We start from the raw sequence: 21,480 nt of genomic DNA, 5'->3' as shown, positions 1-21,480 counted from the left end.
CAGAATATCACTGTACAAAGACAACCACTGCTAACACTTTTGGTGGATTCCCTTCTAGGATGTTTCCTATGCATTTAAGCATCTGCCTGCAATGCGGGAGATCTGAGTTTGATCCCTGGGTGGGGAAGATCCCCTGGAGAAGGAAATGGCACCCCACTCCAGTATTCTTGCCTGGAGAATCCCATGGATGGAGGAGCCTGTTGGGCTACAAAGAGTCAGACACAATTGAATGACTTCACTTTCACTTTCATAGCTGATTATTCATAAAGACACACACGGTTTTGTTCTAATGGTGCCACAGTATTACACACTCTTCCAAACTCTCTTCACGCACCATCTAACACACTCTCATATGGACACAGCATGCTAACCCCCTAGTGGTGGATGTTTCACGGGCTGGGAGGAATTTCTGCTATTTAGGGGCTCGTTTCATTTCATTATAAACATCCTGAAATCACCTACTATGGTAGCAATAAAACCTCACCATTCTACCCTGTGCTGTACTTAAATCACTCAGTAGTGTCTGACTCTTTGCAACCCCATGGACTGTAGCCCGCCAGGGGGATTTTCCAGGCAAGAATACTAGAGTGGGTAACCATGCCCTCCTCCAGGGATTGAACCCAGGTCTCCGCATTGCAGGCAGATTCTTTACCATCTGAGCCACCAGGAAAGCCCAAGAATACTGGAGTGGGTAGCCGATCCCTTCTCCAGGGGAACTTCCCAACCCAGAATCGAACCAGGGTCTCCTCCATTGCAGGTGGATTCTTTACCAGCTGAGCTACCAGGGAAGCTCCCCATTCTACCCTACGTGCTCACATTACTTATATCCACATGTCTAAAAAAGATCCCAAGTAAGTTAGTTTAAAATCATAATGTCTTTGTTTTTGAAAGTAAATCAGGAGGCTTTTTTTTTTTTTTCATGTACATACTTGTGATAAACAGATAGCAGCTCAGGGGCCTAGGGAGAGAAGGACCACAGACATTAAGCCCCTGAACTGTGCGGTCAGAAAGGAGGCAATAGACTGTTTCTTACATCTCTGACTGACAGAAGAGGTGGGAGTTTTCCTAAGTAGTTTCTTTCATCTGCAGATAAACCAGTCTCACTTTTATTTTTTCCCTCAAGCTTTGTTTTAATGTCTCTTTAGAGAATTTGTCCTGACATCAACCTGTCAGGACCCTCAGGTACAAAGGGCCAGCAGATCACAAGCCAGAATTCAGTGGGAATGTCCACTGTTCACTGTGGGGCCTTTAACAAAACTGTCCAGACTCAGGACAGCACCCGCAACTCCTTCAGTGGAGGAGTCCTTCCCACATTCTCAGTGTTTAAGTGGGTCACGTTCATTAGTTAAGGGTGAGAATCTGAAGAACACAGACTCTGGAGAAAGGCTGGCAGGACCTAAACTTTGGCTCTGCCACTTACCAAGAGTTTTGACTTTGGGCAAATGGCCCCCTTGCTCAGGCCTCAGTTTCCTCGTCTATAACAAAAAATCACTCGGGCCTCATGAGTCAGATATTTCTAAAACGGGGTGCACAGGGCTTGGCACACGGCAAGTCCCGTCTGTTCCTGCGGTGGTCATACAGATTGGGCCCTCCCTCCGTACAGGGCCACAGACAGGGGATCCTCACCCTTGACTCTCCACACCTGGCAGCCCCATTCCCCAAACACACCAGATGGGGACGTGGGCAGGAGGAGGGGTTGTGGCCAAGCGCCACCACACTGCACACCAGAAGCTAGAGCTACCCAAACTCAGATACAGAAGGAGAGATGGGACACCATAGTGTTAATATTCATCTCTGGTGAAGAAGAGAATGGATTCATCCAATCGTTCAGTAAAAATGTAACTAGCACTAAGTACATGGGTACCTTGAGGTGGGCTCTGGAGCTTTAATGGGAGCAAAGGAGTTGTGGTTCCCTGCCCCTCAGAGCTTACAGTCTGGAGATGAGGGGTGTGGGGATAGCAGTGTAGGTACAGCTATTTATTTTTTTAATTAAAATTTTTTAAAATTATTTTTAAAAGTTATACTAATTATACTTCTATTGAGATTATTTCGGGGCCATGTATGTAACACATATGAATTTATTTCATTCTTGCAACAGCCTTCTAAGGTAGGTATTATTATGGCCCTGTTTAATGGATGAGAAAACACAGGCACAGAGAGGTTAACCAGCTTGCCCAAGATCACACCGCCAATAGGGACAGAGCCAGCATTTGAACCTAGGTAGTCTGGCTCCAGAACCCAGGTTCTGCATGTACAGTTGCCTTCCGTCTCTGTAGGCAGTTATGAATCAATAATCATCCAAATGTAAAAATGCAGCTAGAACTTGTGCTGCAAAGAAATGGTTAGGAGCCTGTGGGCCTCCATGATGCTAGCAGTGGGGGTAGAGGTGAGTTTGACTGAGTCAGGGAAGGCTTCTCTGAAGAAGTGAGGCTTGTGCTGGGAATTCCAAGATGAGAAGGCATTAATTAGGCAAAGAGGAGAGGTAAGCATTCCAGGCAACAGGGATCGCACGTGCCAAGGGCCTGTGGTTGGCAGAGCAGGGAGAGTTTATAGGACAGAAAGATCAGTGTGTCTGCAGCCCAGATGGGGAGGGGCAGAAGAGTCGAGATAAGCCTAAAGGAATCATTAGACACCTGGCCATGGCAGGACCCTGCGGGCCTGAAAGGAGTTTCCTCCCTACCTTCCTAGCAATCCTAAACTCAGCGAAGGGCATGAAGAACAGATCTGCATTTGACAAGGACATAGGGCTGCAGTGTAGAGTCAGGCTGGAGAAGGGCCAGACCAGGTAAGTAGTGCAGCAAGAGATGAAGGTGGCCTGACAACAGGAGAAAAGTAAAGTGAAAGGGGGCTCAGTCGTATCTGACTCTTTGCGACCCCATAGGACTGTAGCCTGCCAGGCTCCTCTGTCCATGGAATTCTCCAGGCCAGAATACTGGAGTGGAGCTACCAGAGAAGCCCAGCTAATGGGAGAGCAGTGGACAAATCAGAGAGACGACTAGAAGGTAGCACAACTAGGATCAAAAGAGTGAAAACGAACTGGTATGTGAATTTCACTGCAGCACTACTCACAGAGCTAAAAGACAGAAAGGACTCAAGTGCCCACCACTTGAAGAACAGATAAACAAGTGTGCTATTTCCATATGTTGAAATAGTACTGAACTACCCCTTAAGTCGGAGAAGGCGATGGCACCCACTCCAGTACTCTTGCCTGGAAAACCCCATGGATGGAGGAGCCTGGTGGGCTGCAGTCCATGGGGTCGCTAAGAGCCGGACACGACTGAGCAAACTTCCCTTTCGCTTTTTACTTTCCTGCATTGGAGAAGGAAATGGCAACCCACTCCAGTGTTCTTGCCTGGAGAATCCTAGGGATGGGGAAGCCTGGTGGGCTGCCATCTATGGGGTCGCAGAGAGTCAGACATGATTATGTGACTTAGCAATAGCAGCAGTAGGACCCCTTAAATGATACCTGCTACCTCGTGAATGAACCTCGAAAACATACGAGGGAAAGTAAACAGATTCAAAAGGCCAAATATTGTATGAAATGTCCAGAACAGGCAAACTTATAGAGACACAAAGCAGACTGGTGGTCACCAAGTGCCCAGGGAGGGAGGGAGGTGGACTGACCTCTCAATAGGTACCAGTCTTTTTTTTCTGGATGATGAAAATGTCTTGGAACTACACCGAGGTGGCAGCCGCACAGAGTTGTGAAGCTACTAAATGCCAGTGAATTGTTCACTTTCAAGTGGACTCGATTAATTTTATAGTTTATGTCAATAATTTAAAAAGTCACTTGGGCAAAGGACTAGATGTTTAAGATAAAGCAGAGGAACCATTCTCTCATTCAATAAATGCCATGTGCTAGTCTAGGTACCGGAGAAGGCAATGGCACCCTACTCCGGTACCCTTGCCTGGAAAATCCCATGGACGGAGGAGCCTGGAAGGCTGCAGTCCATGCGGTCGCTGAGGGTTGGACGTGACTGAGCGACTTCACTTTCACTTTTCACTTTCCTGCATTGGAGAAGGAAATGGCAACCCACTCCAGTGTTCTTGCCTGGAGAATCCCAGGGACGGGGGAGCCTGGTGGGCTGCCGTCTATGGGGTCGCACAGAGTCGGACACAACTGAAGCGACTTAGCAGCAGCAGCAGCAGCAGCAGCAGCAGCAGCAGCAGTCTAGGTACAGCTGTGACATCGGGCTGTCCCTGGATCAGGTGGGGAGCAGGAACACTGCACTGGGGAGGTTGCCTCTAGACAGGGTTACCCCAGCCTTCTCTCCACGTGGTTATAATGCACGTGGGAGAGACCTGCACAGCCTGGTAATTTTTGGACTATAGAAGCCTCACTGAAGCTTAAAAAAAAAAAAAGACAGTTTTAGGGCAAATAAAATAAGTCCTCTGTCCCAAATTAGACACCACACCTGTGAGTAATGATTGAAACTAATTATTCTAAGTGGAAGCAGTTCTGAAAATAGAGTTTTGGAGGATTTTTGCAGCTATTTTAGAAGTGTGCAAGAGAACTGCAGGCAGAGTTATGTACCCCACGTCACAGCAGAAACCCTGGGATGGTCATGCCATGGCTTGCACTAAATATGCCATTCCACAGATCCTAATGTTTTTACATGGCTGGAGAAACACACCAACAATGAAGGTGGATGGTATAGAGTTTCAGTTGGTACTTCCTACTGACACACTGAACCAAAAATTCAACAGGAAACGTCAACCATATATATTACAACATTTTACTTGTAAAGCAAAAAGGCATCTTCATCAAGCAGATGTTAACACTTCCTAAGACAAACCATGGTGACTTAGCCAACCACAGTTCTTTCTCTTCTCGAGTCTTCTTTCCTCTTTGACATTTTCAAGTGAACAGGCTCAAAGAATAAGATGGGTATAGATGGAGGAAGGACGGTCTCTAAGCACCAACAAACCATCCCACAGCACAACTGATTACTGACAGCATTTGTATTCATCAGCAAGAGAAAGGGTAGGGGCAGAGGGGGAGAAAGGCGACATAAAAGGGTGGGAAACGACTGCGTAGGTATTTAAATCCGCAGAAAAGCATGGAGGAGCAGAACAAAGCTGGCGCCTTACATCAGTACCCCATCCCTAACCTCCCACACGAACACCTACATATTTTTTAAAACCCCAAGGATACATTTTCTCAATCCATAAACACTAAAGACTAGATCTCTCTTAGACTCACTCTACGGCAAGGCTCCAGCACTTCCTATATGTGTTTCTGTGAAGAATGCAGAGTTATTTAGGAACTGTCACATTAAACAGAATTAGTACTTATGGACCCTCAGGGAGACTGCTCTGGTGGCCATTTTTCTTATAAAATGCCAGCCTCCAGCTATATTCTAAATGGTGTTTATGCAGCCTCCCATCCTCAAGAGCAATAATCATAAAGACTTCAAAGCTGTGGGTGAAAGTATTATAGATTCATGACTTATTTTATTTTGATTTGCATTATGCCAAATTCTAGTCTCTAAAGCCTGCATATTTCCTATTTTATTTCAGGGCAAACCACATAGATTTGATTCATCTTTTCTGTGTGGCAAGCCAGGGATAGAAAGACCTACAATTTTTCAATCCCAGACACTTTATGGCAGCAAGAACTATAGGCGGAAGTTCACGAAACAGCGTTTCATCTTGGAGAATGTTCTGAGACTCCTTGATTCTCAATTTTCTGTGCTAACAGGGGGAATGGAGAGACAGACCCACAAACTATCTTTCAGTTAACCTCCTTTCTCATCATGTCTTTGGCCAAAGGAAATTAAAATTAGCCAAACTGCCTGATGTTACTTTCACAGGCTTTTCAGTTCAGTTGCTCAGTCATGTCCGACTCTTTGCGACCCCATGAAATGCAGCACACCAGGCCTCCCTGTCCATCACCAACTCCCGGAGTTTACCCAGACTCACGTCCATCGAGTCGGTGATGCCATCCAGCCCATCTCATCCTCTGTCGTCCCCTTCTCCTCCTGCCCCCAATCCCTCCCAGCATCAGAGTCTTTTCCAATGAGTCAACTCTTCGCATGAGGTGGCCAAAGTACTGGAGTTTCAGCTTTAGCATCAGTCCTTCCAATGAACACCCAGGACTGATCTCCTTCAGAAGGGACTGGTTGGATCTCCTTGCAGTCCAGGCTCCCTTTAAATTACTGGAAGTGGGTGGAGTGAAAGCTAACAGGACACAGGGGAGTGTCACAGAGATCAAGCTGCGCCCTGGTGGGGGCCACGTGGACACCAGGACCGTGCCCTGAAGGCACAACGATGGATGCCTTTACTGGCACACTTGCCGCATGCCAAGCACCACTGCTGGCTCTTCACATACATCATGGGATGCCACCATACCATGGCTCTGCGAGGGAGGAGTATCCTTGCTCAAGAAAGGAGGAATATAGAGCTAGAGGGGTTAAGATCACCCATAGGGCAAACGGCTGAGCCAGGATCCAAGTCTACATCCGTGAATGGATTTGGAAGCTACTCGGCTTCCAGATGAAGCAACTACAGGCAGGGCAGTAAAAGGGTCAAACTTGCATTTCAGGAGGGTTACTCTGGTAACCATACAATTGAAGCACTGAGACAAAAATTAGAGACCAAGTAGTAATTGCATATGTTTTAACTTTTCTCTCCGCATTCACATTTTTTAGAAATTTCACTTTTCTAGAAAGTCATACTATAAATATCAATTAAAATTGGCTTGAACTTTATCAATACAGCACATGTGTAAGTGCACACACACATATACTTTTCTCTTCATAAATAAAAGGTTATTAAGTGCTGTTACTAAATTAAGCACCAAAACGACATTTAAAAATGTCCCTGCCACATCTTAACATGAAGGCTAAAAATAAGTGTTACTTCTTCCTCTCTTGTTCACAAATACAGCCAAAGCAAGCTAAGTGTATAACAAGGATGTCTGGGTGATTAGGAAGAAAATGAACAATCAATACACAGCAATTTATTTTCTAACTAGAGGTTTCAGCCAGATGGAGAGAGGGAGTGAGACAAAGTACATCTGATAGAGAAGATGAGCAGTAATGTAAAACTCCTGTCTCATGATTTCATAATAAAAAAAGCAGGAGGGAAGGCTCTAGCACCTCCAGCCCCACTCAACCTCAGAGCTGGTGCAAATTTGGGAATTCAGGCAAAACCCCAGAAATTGTTACCTTCCCTTCCAGGTTCGGCCCTTCAGCTTATAAATGGTGGGGACTTTGTTTTAGTCCTGAGTACTTCTGGTCCCTCTGGATCCCTGGAGCTGGACGTGTCAGGAAGATGCTCTGTGACCCCATAGTGTTTCTACAGACCACTGAAATCTGGTGACTGATCACTTGTACTTTTAGAGTAACTCATACATGGGGTGCTGCTTTGTTTCCTCTGGCTGTCTTCTTCCAAACTAATTAATTCTGCATATGAAAATAAGCCTACATTAAGGTTAGTGGGGACAGACCCAGGGCAAGAGAAGAAATGGGGTGGCAACACTGAGTGTGGTGAGGAAATGAGTCTAGAATCTAGTAAGGGGTCTTGGATTATTCTCATAAGGGATATCTGTATGTTGTTCTGAATTTCTACAAAGATAGATCAACATCTCTAAAGGTGGGCTGGATGCTTTCCCAGAAGTTTGGAGTCTGGTTAAGGTCCAAATTCACCATTTCAATGTCTCCCAAAGGTTCACAAAAAATATTTTATCAACTGTAGGAAGCACTCATTCTAAGTGGGTAGTTAACAATTTGATAGATCTCTCCACTGAATTAATTCTGGCAAAGCTGGCCTTAATGACCAACTCAATCAGGATGATTTTACCTACTGAGAACATTCAGCATAAATCTTTTTAGCAACTGAGCCAAAGAGTTTCACTTGCCTGCCCTTCTGTTTCATTTAAAATTCCCAACTGGCTTACACATTACTGAATCAAAGTCATGCTCTCAAGAAATGAATGAATGAATCATTCACAAAACATCTCAGAATTCTCTAAAACAGTGAATTGAAAGTTCTCTCAGTACCAACTCATGGTTAGCATTTCCTGATAACAGAAGCATTTGAGGGTGGGCCAAATAAAATAGGAAATTGCATATAACTCCTGTCATCATGGCTATGTGAGTGTTTGTATAAGATAACGGCTACATGCAATGAGTTGGGCATATTTTCTTACTGTTGAAAAGCAAAAAAGAGTTAAGACGCTAATGAGGCAGGAGGGAAAAGTGCTTAGGATATACCCGACGGTAAGCAGAGCCTTTCCATTGCTGGAAAAAAAATCCTAGAGCAGGCTGTCTTCCCTTCTTTCAAGCCAAAAAAATGATCTAGAATATCAATTTTCAAGCATTTCTGACCATGACTCATAGCAATAAATAAAATTTTATATAGCAATCCAATATAATGCTGTCTTACTGCCAACTATGTATGTATACCTGTATCTATCTATCCATATCCTTCTATCTATCCATTTATTCATCCATCTACCCACTCATCCATCCATCCATCCATATACATATAGTGAAACAAACGATGGCTATAACTTACTCAATTAATTTTATAACCTATAATTTGAGAATCAAGTTCAAATATTTCTTACTACGAAGTCTCTGGTCTTACTAGAATATCATAATGTGCTGTACTTTCATTTCTGTCTTTGCCAAAACCAAATGAAATGTTTTTGCTAGACTTTATGTAGATAATGCCTTAGAAGTCTCCTCAAACAAATGAAATTGTGTCACTAAAGTTGAATGAGCTTTGGAACACTAAGTATGAGCCACTTGTAACCCCATCCCAAATAAAATGTGGCATGTATGGGCTCAGTCGTGTCTGATTCTCTGCAACCCCATGTACTATAACCTGCCAGGCTCCTCTGTCCATGGGATTTTTCAAGCAAGAATAAGAAGGTTGCCATTTCCTTCTCTAGGGGATCTTTCTGACTAGAGATTGAACCCACGACTCCTACATCTCCTGAATTGGCAGGTGGATTCTTTACCACTTGTGCCACCTGGGAAGCCCCTTCATTAAAACATGGTACCCAGGAATATAGCCAGCTTTCAAAATCCACCTGTTTCTAACAAGATTAGCAGCTAAATTTTCATCAGAAACAATGAAGATCAGAAGGCAGCAGAATGACATATTCAGAGTGCTGACAATGAAGAATTTTATATCCAGAAAAAAAAAAACTTTCAAAAATGAAGATGAAATACACTCCCAGACTAAAAACAAACAAACTATGAGAATTTGTTCCTGGCAGACATTCCTGAGAAGAAACACCAAAAACACGTTGTCAGGCTGAAAGCAAGTGACACCACAGATGAGGCCAGCAAAATTCTCTTTAGTTGATGATAAACTGATTCTTAGCAAAGCATGGAGAAGGTTGATTTTTCAAGGCCCCTTTGACTTTCAAGCATGAATGAAATGATCCTTGTGCTCTTGTTATAGGCCTTGTTTTGGCCCCCACCTAAGTTTGCATTCCAGATAGCTATTATATGATTTCTCTTCTTTTGCTCTATAAATCCAGAATCAATTAGGAGGCTAAGAAGTAATGAAGATGTTAGTATGAAGACAAGGAGATGGAACCATCAAGGAGAGTGTCCCCAAGGACAACCATCGCAGGTAAAAGACAGCAGTTGATTCAGGCTCCCCAGTTCATGCAGCTCACCTGGATAAGACAAGCTCTAGGAATGATTTCCTTCCTTTTCCCACTCCTTAATTCACAGCACTGTATCTAAATGGCTGCAAAATTTTTAAAAATATTTTTAACACAAAATCATTATTTATGCATTATAAAAACAGAACTGACTCATTAGAAAAGACCCTGATGCTGGGAAAGATTGCAGGAGAGGGGGACAACAGAGGATAAGATGGTTGGATGGCATCACTGACTTGATGGACATGAGTGCAAGCAAGCTCTGGAAGTTGGTGATGGACAGGGAAGCCTGGTGTGCTGCAATCCATGGGGTCACAAAGAGTCGGACACAACTGAGCAACGGAACTGATAGAAACAGAAATAGGTACATATGCCAAAAAATGGGTAATTTCATATATAATTTTTAAGTACAACATAAAATTATCTCACAATAATTTTTAATAGAAAGTAAAAAACATTTTTAGTAAAAATACTTTGGGTTAGAAGTTGGTAAGAGTAAACTATGATTTATTAGATTAACTGGGATAGGGGCTAGGCTCCTAAGGGTTAAGGACAGCTGAAAGGGGATAGAGGCTGGTTGTGTAAGGTGGGAATTTACATTCAGGATAACTATGAGTATGGAACTTCCCTGGAGGCCCAGTGGTTAAGACTCTGCACTTCCAATGCAAGGAGCATAGGTTCAATCCCTGGTCAGGGGATTAAGATCCCACATTCTGCAGGGTGCAGCAAAAAAAGAAAAAAAAGATAACTATGACTACATAAAAGAAGAGAAATAGGACAGCAGCAAAGAGGAAAGTAGGACAATAGCAACACATTTCAGATTTCAGGAGCCCTAAAGATGTCTCACGTTACCAGGGAAGAAAATGATGCTAGAAAGAAAGGAGTGAAGAATGGGGTCACGGGGATTCTATGAACCAGATAATCTCCTTAGAATAACCAATATGGGATCAAGCCATAAATCACAGAAAGATAACCCAAGGGATGCTGTTTCTGTGCCAATGGGATGCAGTCTCATCTAACATCTGACTGGCTTCTTACCACGCGAAGGACCCTCCCTGCAGACCTTGAGCACTATGCCTTCCTGGGAAGGGTGAGCCATCCACTCTGAGACCCATTTCCTACTAGGCTACCATTTTGCAATGAGAGAAGGTATTGCAGCATTTCTGAGGTAGAGAAATGGGTGTAACGGCTAATGTTTTCCTCAACACTGACATGAGTCACAGGTAGATAGGAAAGATAGTAGTCTTGGTAATAGCTGTATGGGTCTCCTAGCCCAGCACAAAGCCTGACACAAATACTTAATAAAAATTGGCTGAAAGAATGCATACATGTTCTTTTACATAGTTGTAATTAGAGCAGGCACAACTGCTTATCCTCCTTTTTGTAAACATTATATCAAATTTATACAAAGCTTAATGATTATCAGTTTTAATGGCCACCACACACCAGTCCATGGGCAGACCTACCATAGACTGTTTAAACTCACCCTTCCCGCTGAGCAGTGAGCTGCCTGCAATGATTCATAATTATAAAGCACTCTGTCAAATGCTTTTCCACATTTTTATGGATCATTTCCTCTAGATACACTCCCAGAAACCTACCTTGGTCATAGCGTAGGGATATCTCAAAGGCAATGAAATATTCTGCTCCAGAGCTTACAAAAGGACAATGCCTTCTCACCACCCTCCTCAATGAACGGGGAGGCTGGTGCTATCACAACTTCAGTATTACATATTATTGTTTAAAAACCTTCACCAATGTGATAGTACATTTAAAATGATCCCTCATTGTTTACTTTAATTATCTTTGAAAGCTAATAAAGCTAAAAGCAATTTAAAAGTCCTATTTGTGAACTTTACTTTTTGCTCACTTCAAATAAAAGCTTTTCATAATATGAGAAAGATAGTGGGAGCCCCTAAATATACATGGTATATTGTGATGGTTTTAAAAGAATAGGAGAAAATTTAAAAGAATAAGAATAAAGAAAATAAGGAGTTCAATGAACTGTGAAGCCTGGCCCATAATTCACCAAGATGCTCCATTTTCTGGCAGCTGAGGGGCCTGCAGGGGATTCCAGCCAAGAGTCCTTTCCCAAATGGGGTCAGGACCCAAGTGTGCAGTCTGCAAAGTAGAGCTGGTGAGCAGCTGGTTGCAGTGGCCCCTGCGGGCCTGAGCTAGACTCCAAGCAGTGAACAGGGGGAGGCTGAGCTCCACAGGGGCCCCCATTTCTGCTCATTAGCCCTTCAAGGAAGTAGCAAGCTGTCTGTTGGAAGGGATTTAGCCAGGAACATGAGTACAAAGAGTTTGACCATAATTAAGCACTGATTGGCTCAACCCACTTAAAAAATCTAACAGATACATGAATACTGATTATTCAAGATGGCATTCAAATGAAGCTCTGACTATGGGCTTCTCTAGGCTTCCCTGGTGGCTCAGTGATAAAAGAATCCACCTGCAATGCAAGACACAGGTTCAATCCCTGGGTTGGGAAGATCCCCTAGAGGGCATGGCAACCCACCAGTATTCTTGCCTGAAAAATCCCATGGTCAAAGAAGCCTGGTAGACTACAGTCCCTGGGGTTGCAAAGAGTCAGACACAACTGAAGCGACTGAGTGTGCATGCATGCATGGGCTTCCTTGGTGGTTTAGCCATAAAGAATCCTCTTGCAGTACAGGAGATTTGGGTTTGATCCCTGGGTCGGGAAGATCCCCTGGAGAAGGAAACGGCAACCCACTCCAGTATTCTTGTCTGAGAAATCACATGGACAGAGGGTCCTGGCGGGCTACAGTCCAGGGGGTGGCAAAAGAGTTGGAGATGATTTAGTGACTAAACAACAACAATGGCAAGGACTAGGCACGGGAGAAAAACAAATCCAGGTTGCTTAAGAATCTTGCTCTGATATTTTAAAATCCACACAGAGTACTGTTTTGTAAAAGGCACATTTTATGTTAAGATTCTTGAAGCAATTCATTTTGACACTGACCCTACGGAGGGTGTGTTTGCAGCACGTTCTCTGTCCTCTTCCATGTTCCTCATGGCCCTTCCTCTGCAGTGGCCCCGACTCTCTGTAGCCCTCACATCACTGAGAGTTCCTCTGTGCTCAGATGTTCCCCCGAGAGTGTCTGCATCCTGAACCCTGAACCTCCGACTTCCTTCTCCTCCAACCTCCAGCCCATGTTCTCTGTCTTCGATGTTGGACCAAGGAGTGCCCGTGGAGACAAACAGCACAAGTGCATGTCTGTTTTGCTCCAAGGATTAGAAGACCTCGGTTTAAATTCTTCATCACCTGGACCAGGGACCAACTGTCTGGATCTGCTCCCAGTCCTGGAATATGCAGAGACAGAAGCCCCCATACAGTTCATTGAAGCTGAAGACCAGGATAAATGAGACCAGAGAACACAGGCAGTGGTCACACTGAAGTGAGCACTGGACGAGAACTGAGTCCACCGGGGCAGGTCCTGATTCTACCAACACAACTGCTATGGGCCCAGGCAAGACGGACACTTCAACACCTCTGTGTCCTGTCTGCAAAGTGATGGATGACAGGGCTGGACTCAGTGGATTAAACAGTCTCCCTCAGCTCTGACATTCTGGGATTCCATATGTGCCATTCAAGTGTATTTTTATAATTTTATCTCCCTTGGCATATAGTGCGATTTAGGCACAGCACAAGCTCTCAACTGCTGCACAAACTAAATTAACAGGGAGTCTAAATCACAGAGAAAAACACTCCAAAAGAGCATAATAACAAAGTTAGAGCTTATATATGTGCCTGCAATGCGGGAAACATGGGTTTGATCCCTGGGTTGGAAAGATCCCCTGGAGAAGGGCATGGAAACCCACTCCAGTATTCTTGCCTGGAGAATCCCCATGGATAGAGGAGCCTGGAGGGCTACAGTCCATGCAGTCACAAAGAGTTGGACATGACTGAGCGACTAAACACACTCACATGTGGATGTGTGTATATTTATAACCTACCACCATCAGAGATACAAGCACTCAGCATCCTTAGTTTATTCATACAAATCTATGTGATAATCATTTACCTCTTGTTTCCTTCTGAAAATCTCCAGGAAGCTACTAACTACTTAAAAAAATTTTTTTTAAAATTTTGATTTGGGGTACAGCCAATTAACAATGTTGTGATAGTTTCAAGTGAACAGTGACGGGGACTTAGCCATACATATACATGTATCCATTCTCCCCCCAAATCCCCTCCCATTCAAGCTGCCACATAACATTGAGCTGAGTTCCATGCAGGAAGCTACTAACTTCTAATTCCAACATTACTGACCACTAAGCGATGGCACCCCATTCCAGTACTCTTGCCTAGAAAATCCCATGGACGGAGGATCCTGGTGGGCTGCAGTCCATGGAGTAGTGAGGAGTCGGACACGACTGAGCGACTTCACTTTCACTTTTCACTTTCATGCACTGGAGAAGGAAATGGCAACCCACTCCAGTGTTCTTGCCTGGAGAATCCCAGAGATGGGGGAGCCTGGTGGGCTGCCATCTCTGGGGTCGCACAGAGTCGGACACAACTGAAGCGACTTAGCAGCAGCAGCAGCAGGGTTCAGTTGGAAAAGCCCCTGCTTCGCCACCGTGTGCAAACACCAAGTTCAATTTTTCTAGTCTGAGGCTTGTTGGTGAAATGTACATGCTTCATCTCACATGGAAAGCATAAGAGGCCACAGAGATGATCTGCTCTACCTGCAGGAAAACTGGACTAAGAGTGGGACTTCACAATGGAAATTCTAGGAAACATGTCTAGACGCAGCAGCAGGCATGGAGACTGGCAGGCATTTTGTCCTAGACAATTTTGCAAACAGGATGGGGGCTGAGGTGGGGTAGGACAGGCGATAACTATGAGTTGGGCATCCTGAACCCCCAGGAGACCTGGCTCTCACAGACAGCTCTTCAGGTGTAGTTGGGTCTCGTTTAGGGTCAGCTGGTACCCTGCCCTCTGGCCCTTCCAGGGAGAGGGTGACCTCCAGCTGGAGGGAACGGCCAAAGTATTGTTTGCAGCTTTGCAGGAAGCTGTTTGAAAGGGTCATTGAAAAGTGATCTTACTAAATCAAGCTGTACCAATATTTTTGTTTCCTTTCATGCAATGCCACATTTAAAGGCGTTAGATGGGACCTGTCTATAAAGCCTGGGAAACAAGTCTGTGTGACTTAAGTTCAGAAAAACAAAAGCATCCTGCTCTTAAAGCACAGAAAACAGAGAAGGTGGGAAGACCTACATCTGTCTCAGAGAAAGTCCTTGCTTTTGGCACCTAATGGATATTTGACAAAAAACAAAAACCCGAACACTTTTTCAAAGAAAGGTCACATATCCTGACACTTATGCTCAAATGATAAAGAATTTGCCTGCCAATGTAGAAGACATGAGTTTGATCCCTGGGTCAGGAAGATTCCCTGGAGAAAGAAATGGCAACCCACTCCAATATTCTTGCCTGGGAAGTCCCATGGACAGAGGAGCCTGGTATGCTGCAGGCCATGGGGTTGCAAAGAGTCAGATACAACTGAGCAACTAACACTTTCCAAAGTTCTAACAGATTTTTAGAACAAGAAGCAATTATTAATTGTCTGGTCTATAACTTATTTTTTAAATAAATGACAAATAACTTTCACTTGTCTGGGAAATGGCTTTGTGCAATGTTGATGGAGAAGAGAAATTCAGAGACTTGACCTCCCAGATGTCCCCAGTCTCCATCCCAAACGATGACACTTGAATTAAGACAAAGTGTTTGAAGAGGTAAAAACTGGGAACCTGCTGATCTACACATGGCAGTCACTGGGCAGGTGTTCACCACTCTCCTCTCCATTCAGATGAAACATGGAAGCCCCTAAAACCAGTAAGAATCACCGGATCAAGGAGTAAAGAAAGAATTAACAGAGCATGAAAAGGAGAATTTTCCTCTCTTCACAACGTGATCAAGGATCATCTGTGAAACCTAAGTCTTTTAACTTTTAGAGGAAAGATCCACAAAAGGAACAGAAAGCTGTTACATGGATAAGGAAAGAGGCCAGGCCTCTGAGGAAGGCAGTCTGCCAGGTCTAATGGCTAAACTGAGCCGGGGCTGCAAGGGGACCCCCACTCTCCTACAACAGTCTCCCCACAGCTCCTCTGAGCTCTGTAGAAACCCACAAAGTCTTGGCACTTCCTAAAATGGACAAGCTCTCCACCTAAAGTCAGGGAAAGTACAAATCAGACAAATGGCTGCTAGTTTTGAACTAAAATGCTAAGATCACAACACTGTCTAACATTAGCAAGAAAAAGCACTAAAAGTCTTATTCTTGTAGCTGTAGCAGCAGCTACAAACCTGCTGCTGCTGGCTTGTAGCCTTTTATGTTTTACATAATTTAAATATTTTGCAGATGAAATTTAACCTACAAATAGCTGTGAGGGAAATGACTCCTTCAGAAAAGCCTCCATCTTATAAGTGAAAGGCATGTGTAAGTTCCCACTGTTGGGACTGTCTGGAAGGGACCAGCCCCATTGTGGTAGGATCTAAGGAGTTCAGTAATTACAAAACCCTAAAGCAGGTTGCCACGTGAAACCCAACTGCAAAGACAGTTAAAGAGGTGTGAGGTTTGTCGGATGTTGTGTCTGAGGTCATTCTTGCTGGCTCCACTTATTAAATTAACTAAGCCTATTTTTTCAATGAAAGGAAAAAGCAGGCAAACTAGAGATAAAAACTGAGTGCTTACAAATAGACTTCTGATGTTTTACTTCTCTTTTGACGCAAGAAAGCAAGCCTGATTGCCCACTAAGGCAAAAAGCTGACACCTCAGAGGTTCTCTATGAAACTGGACTAGTCAACAGCAGTGATCGTGACAGTAACTGATACTCCTCAGGAGAACTTCTTAGACTTTGGTCCACGTGAACCACCTGGGGTTTTGTCAGAATGCAAACTGAATCAGGCAATGGGGCCTGAGATTCTGCATTTCTAACATGCTTACAATACTGTCGGTCTGCAGACCACACTCCGAGTAGCAAAGCTATTGCTATAGTTTACTGAGAACTTTCCTTGGTGATTCTTTAGTTTGTCTGGGTAGGTGAGAATCTGTAATTTATAAGGCTCTTTAGGGAATGTATCTTATTCTAACATGAACTGAACCGATCTTATTGCAAAAAATAGCACTAGGCCAGGTATAAGCCATGTGTCACTCAATACAACCGGCTGCCAAGCTCAAGTCTACTGACCACTTCTGGACTTTTCTAGAAATGTTTGCTACTTGCCCTGCATATTGAAAGCTCAACAAAAGCCTGCAGTGTGAGTGAATGAATGAACACACAAATGAGAGAGGGAAGAAGGAAACTCAGTGACCTTGGCTCCTAGCTGGCCCCTGTGCATATTTAAACTATCTTATTGGTCTTTCTACTGCTCATTTGTGGAGATAGGGGAACAGTACAAAACCATCATCATATGTGGTGAGAAAGAGGGAGGGAGGGAGGAGGAAGAGGAAGGGAAAACAACACGGGCAGTAGCTGACTCTGCGGGACCACTGAGCACCAGGTATGGAGTTAAGTCCTTTACATAGGCTGTCTACTTGATCTTCTCAAATCTTCTGTGAATTTTGGGTTATAAAGAGTCCCACTTTACAGACCGGGAAAGTAAACCACAGAGAAGGCTGATAACTCAAGGTAACCCGCTTAAGAAGGACGAGGTGGCTCTGGGCCCAGCTCTCCAAACCCCACCCTATAAGCTCCCTTTCTGTTGGACTCCACAAGCTGTTAGTATCCCACACCAGCTTGGCTGTGTGGCCTCTCCACAAAGGGCATTAACACAACTCTAAAGAGCTATAGATATTTTTGGTGCCTGTGTTTCTATTGTGCTGATGCACCTTAGCACATGGTTGCCATGCGTTTACCAGTTTTGTCTAATTTTTTTTTAATTGAAGAGTAAACAAATACCTGTAGTGAATACTGAGAAGAAAATTGTTTCTGGAGGGGTAACTTTTTAAAAGTTTCAAGAATATACAAAGAATCTTCATGTACACTTAGTATGTTTTAATGGCTGGATTAAGAATTGATAGGAGTAGTTAAGAATTAATGAGTCGATAACTTTGGCACTTAGGAAGCCCTTCCGCTGCACTAACTCATTTGGTTCTCATGTCATCTCTCTGAGGTCAGGCAGGCAGCACCATCCTTGTTCCATCTGTAATACAAATAAGGCTCGAGGGATGTGAAATTCAGAGCCAGAGTTCAGATAGATACCTCCCTCCCCACACATCGCTGCCTGTGCTTAAAGACTTTATTTGCTTTAGTGACAACCAGCAGACTGACCACTAACGAAAATATTTTAAATTATATGAATAATATCATTTGGGCACTTATCTCGCTAACCATTTTCTTCTACATTACCCTTAGAGAGTCTAATTAATGACCATGGCCACATACTCGGCAAGAGTCCTGAGCCACCCAGGGAACCGCTTGGGAGGCCCCGGGGTGGCACCTGGACCACGCAGCACACAGACTGAACCCACGACTGGCAAAAGGCCCCAGCTGAGTGCTTGACTTGAACGTGGAGAACTGAGACACGCTGACAGCTCCTTCCAGGGCATGTGTGGGACGGGGTTTCCCAAACCGCAGAAGTAGCCCTCAAAGGAGTTCAGACACATGAATTTGACTATTCAACAGAAAAAACACTGGTTGTAGAAATAAAACTATGGGCCTCAAATCCTTACTCTGCCACTTAGCTAAATTTCCTAATTAGAGCAAGTTCCCTCACCTCGCTGCCTTAATTTTGGCATCCACAAGCTCAGACAAAAACACACACAAGCAGAGATGGAGGGAAGGACAGAATCTGGCATGCTGGCAGCATCGGGTGTGTGGTGTTTCCAGGCACAGAAAGCCTGCTCCAGAGCCTGGCCCACAGCAAAGTGAGCCTCTGCTTTTACTCAACTCTGAAAACGCCAAGCAAGGGAGAGTTTGCGAGCGTTAATGGCCTATGAGCAATATGGGGGCATTCTGATTAAAAATCTGCACGGTTTACTACAGACCAACTTTGTTGCAAGTGCTGTCTCTGGCAATAGAAAGTGGAGTTTTTCCTGTGTGTGGCACTCTGCTCTAAGTTTATGGATCTGGGGTAGGAAGAATAAAATATTTACCTTTTCCAGGGCCTCTCTGTCAAGTAGTTCTTGCACAGCTAGCAGCTTGATGCTGTAAGAAAAAAAGTAAAACCACACTTGAAAACAAAACATTTCACGTCACCAAGCATGAGACAAGTCATGAAAACAAAGGTCTGAAATTTCAGCCTGCATTTCTACACCACCCCCAGTCTGAAGGTGACCTTTGGTTTGAGCTGAAATGACCATTTCAGAACTAGCTGAAATGTTTCTGAATTGTAAAAATGATTTTACCATAGAATCCAGCAATTCCACTTCTTGGCATATACCCACAAGGGTTGAAAACAGGGACTCAGATATTTGCACGCCCACGTTCACAGTAACATGATTCACAGCAGCCAAAAGGTGAGAACAATGTGCATCATTGGATAAATGGATAAACAAGATACAGTGCATACATATGATAAAATATTTAGCCTTAAGAGAAGGAAGTTCTGGCACTTGCTACAACATAGAGGAAACTTGAAGACACCATGCTCAGTGAAATAAGCCAGACGCAAAAGGACAAATACTGTATGATTCTTCTTACGTGAAGTCCCTAGACGTGTCACACCCAAAGAGACTCAAAGTAGAGTGGTGGCTGCCCAGGGCTGGGGGAGGCGGGAATGGGGAGTTATTACTTATTGGGTACGGAGTTTCTGTTTGGGAAAATGTTCTGGAGATGCTGGCGACGGTTGCACACAAAGTGAGTGTGCTTAATGTCAGTGAAATGTACACTTATTAATGGCTGAAATAGTAAATTTTATGTTGCATACATTTCCCCACAAAAATTTCTAAAAGCAATTGATAGTTGCTTATGTAAGCAACTTCAATAAATTCAGAGGAATATAAAGAAGAAAACAGTTACCCATGTTCAGCACTAATCTTCCCTTGATGTCCCTCTGGTGAGAATAAATAACTAAAATCACTCCTTATGAAGACAGCCTGCTCACCCGCTCATTTGTTACTGCATATGGATGGAGCCCTCCTGGGTGCAAGAAGCCAAGAGCACCTGATGACTATGACCTGCTCCTTGCCCACAAGTTCACAGCCTCCCGGAGGCCACGCTGAGGGAAAGGACCAGCAGGGTGCCAAGTGGACTGGCTGGGGAGCCGAGAGGAGCCCAGCCTGCCGAGGGCAGAGATGGCTTCCTCTAGGAGGGACCAGGTTAGCCTTGCCAGGGGAGGGGCCTGGGGAGAAAGGCAACCAGGGACAGAGGCACCACGGAGGAGAGAAAGGGCTTGGAGTGTATACAACTCGCCAGTTTCCAGCTTAGGGGCCAGAGCCCAGACTTCAGCCAGCAGCTGAGATGAGGGAGTTCAGATGTGTGGGAACAGGTCCCTTCTGTGACAAGTTGCTTTTGAAGTGTCTAGGGACACAATGAGCAAGCAGCCAGGGCAGGAAGGCCCAGCACACAGGAGGAAGTGGGAGCTTGGTGAGACTGTTTAGGGGGCAGGTCAGCTCTCCATGGTGTCGTTCTGCTCCCTCCCCACCCAGCTAATCTGCTTGTGGTCACTGGTCACTGCACCCCTACCAATCTGCACAAGCTCTCTGGGGCAGAAATTGGCCCTACCTGTACCACACACCTCCCTCAAAGGTAGTTATGCCTGTAACAAGTTTCACCTCAACCTACAGAATTCTTAATAATCTCCCTATACAGACAGGCAGGCACTGCCCAACCAAATGACTAGGTTTACCTAAAAGCAGTTCAGCAAGTGCAATAAAAGTGTTAAAGGCCTACAAGAAACCACCGCCACCACCACCACCAATTTAGCAGACATCAGGGCTAATGGACAAGACCCTGTGCATTCCCTCTGCTCCAGTCACTGAGTTTCCTTCATCTCTTGGACATGTTTGCTTTTGCTGTTTCTCTGGCATGGAAAGGTCATCCCCAAGACCTTGACAACACCAGTACATCTAATTACATCATCCCAGGCTAAGTTCAAATGTTAACTTCTCCAACCAGCATTCCTGGTCACCTTGGATTTTTTTTTTTTTATGTGTACTTACTGGTTGTTGTTGTTTAGTCACTAAGTCATGTCTGACTCTGTTGCGACCCCATGGGTTGTAGCCCACCAGGATTCCTCTGTACAAGGGATTTCCCAGGCAAGAATACTGGAGCAGGTTGCCACTTCCTCCTCAAGGGGATCTTCCTGACCCAGCGATCCAACCCGAGTCTCCTGCATTGGCAGGCAGGATTTTACCACTGAGCCATCTGGGAAGCCTAAAGCATTGATTTGTCAGGTTGCTTTTGTCTGTTTCCTCTCACTAGCAGGGAAGCTCTTTGAGGCCAGGGGTTCCAGGGTCTTCTCATTACATCTGTGATGTCTATAACTGACATGAAGGACACTCAGGAATATTTATTTACTGGCTGCCTATGAGGGCCCAGGGGCTTACAGACCAAGTTGCTCCTGGTATGGAGAGCTAAAATCACTGGTCAAGCTTTAGTTTCTCTGTCTGACAAAAAAAGCCCTCCAATGAGATGACTGTGTGTGTTTTGTGTTTTCCTCGGTGTGGACAGTGCTACACACATTTGTAGAAATGCCTGCTCTGTCTGGTGGCAGGTCAAAGCTACAGGTCACTCCTCAGTTCAGTTCAGTTCAGTTCAGTCACTCAGTCATGTCCGACTCTTTGCGACCCCATGAATCGCAGCACGCCAGGCCTCCCTGTCCATCACTAACTCCCGGAGTTCACCCAGACTCACGTCCATCGAGTCAGTGATGCCATCCAGCCATCTCATCC

The 21,480-nt window shown here is 44.6% G+C and overlaps 1 protein-coding gene across 2 annotated transcripts in view; it reads right to left on the bottom strand.

The window, feature by feature from the left end:
* The window catches only part of EEPD1 (endonuclease/exonuclease/phosphatase family domain containing 1), a 125,197-nt gene that overhangs the window by 24,070 nt on the left and 79,647 nt on the right, over positions 1 to 21,480 (bottom strand). For both annotated transcript variants that reach the window (XM_010831150.1, XM_010831149.1), the window contains exon 3: positions 18,742 to 18,793. In XM_010831150.1, coding sequence (XP_010829452.1) covers positions 18,742 to 18,793 — 52 coding nt within the window. The remainder of the gene's footprint in view (positions 1 to 18,741; positions 18,794 to 21,480) is intronic.

This window comes from Bison bison, unplaced genomic scaffold (genome assembly GCF_000754665.1).
Source record: "Bison bison bison isolate TAMUID 2011002044 unplaced genomic scaffold, Bison_UMD1.0 scf7180017864525, whole genome shotgun sequence".
NCBI classification, from domain to species: domain Eukaryota; kingdom Metazoa; phylum Chordata; class Mammalia; order Artiodactyla; family Bovidae; genus Bison; species Bison bison.
Note: the sequence above shows the minus strand (reverse complement) of the source record. Positions and strands in the feature narration are given on the sequence as shown.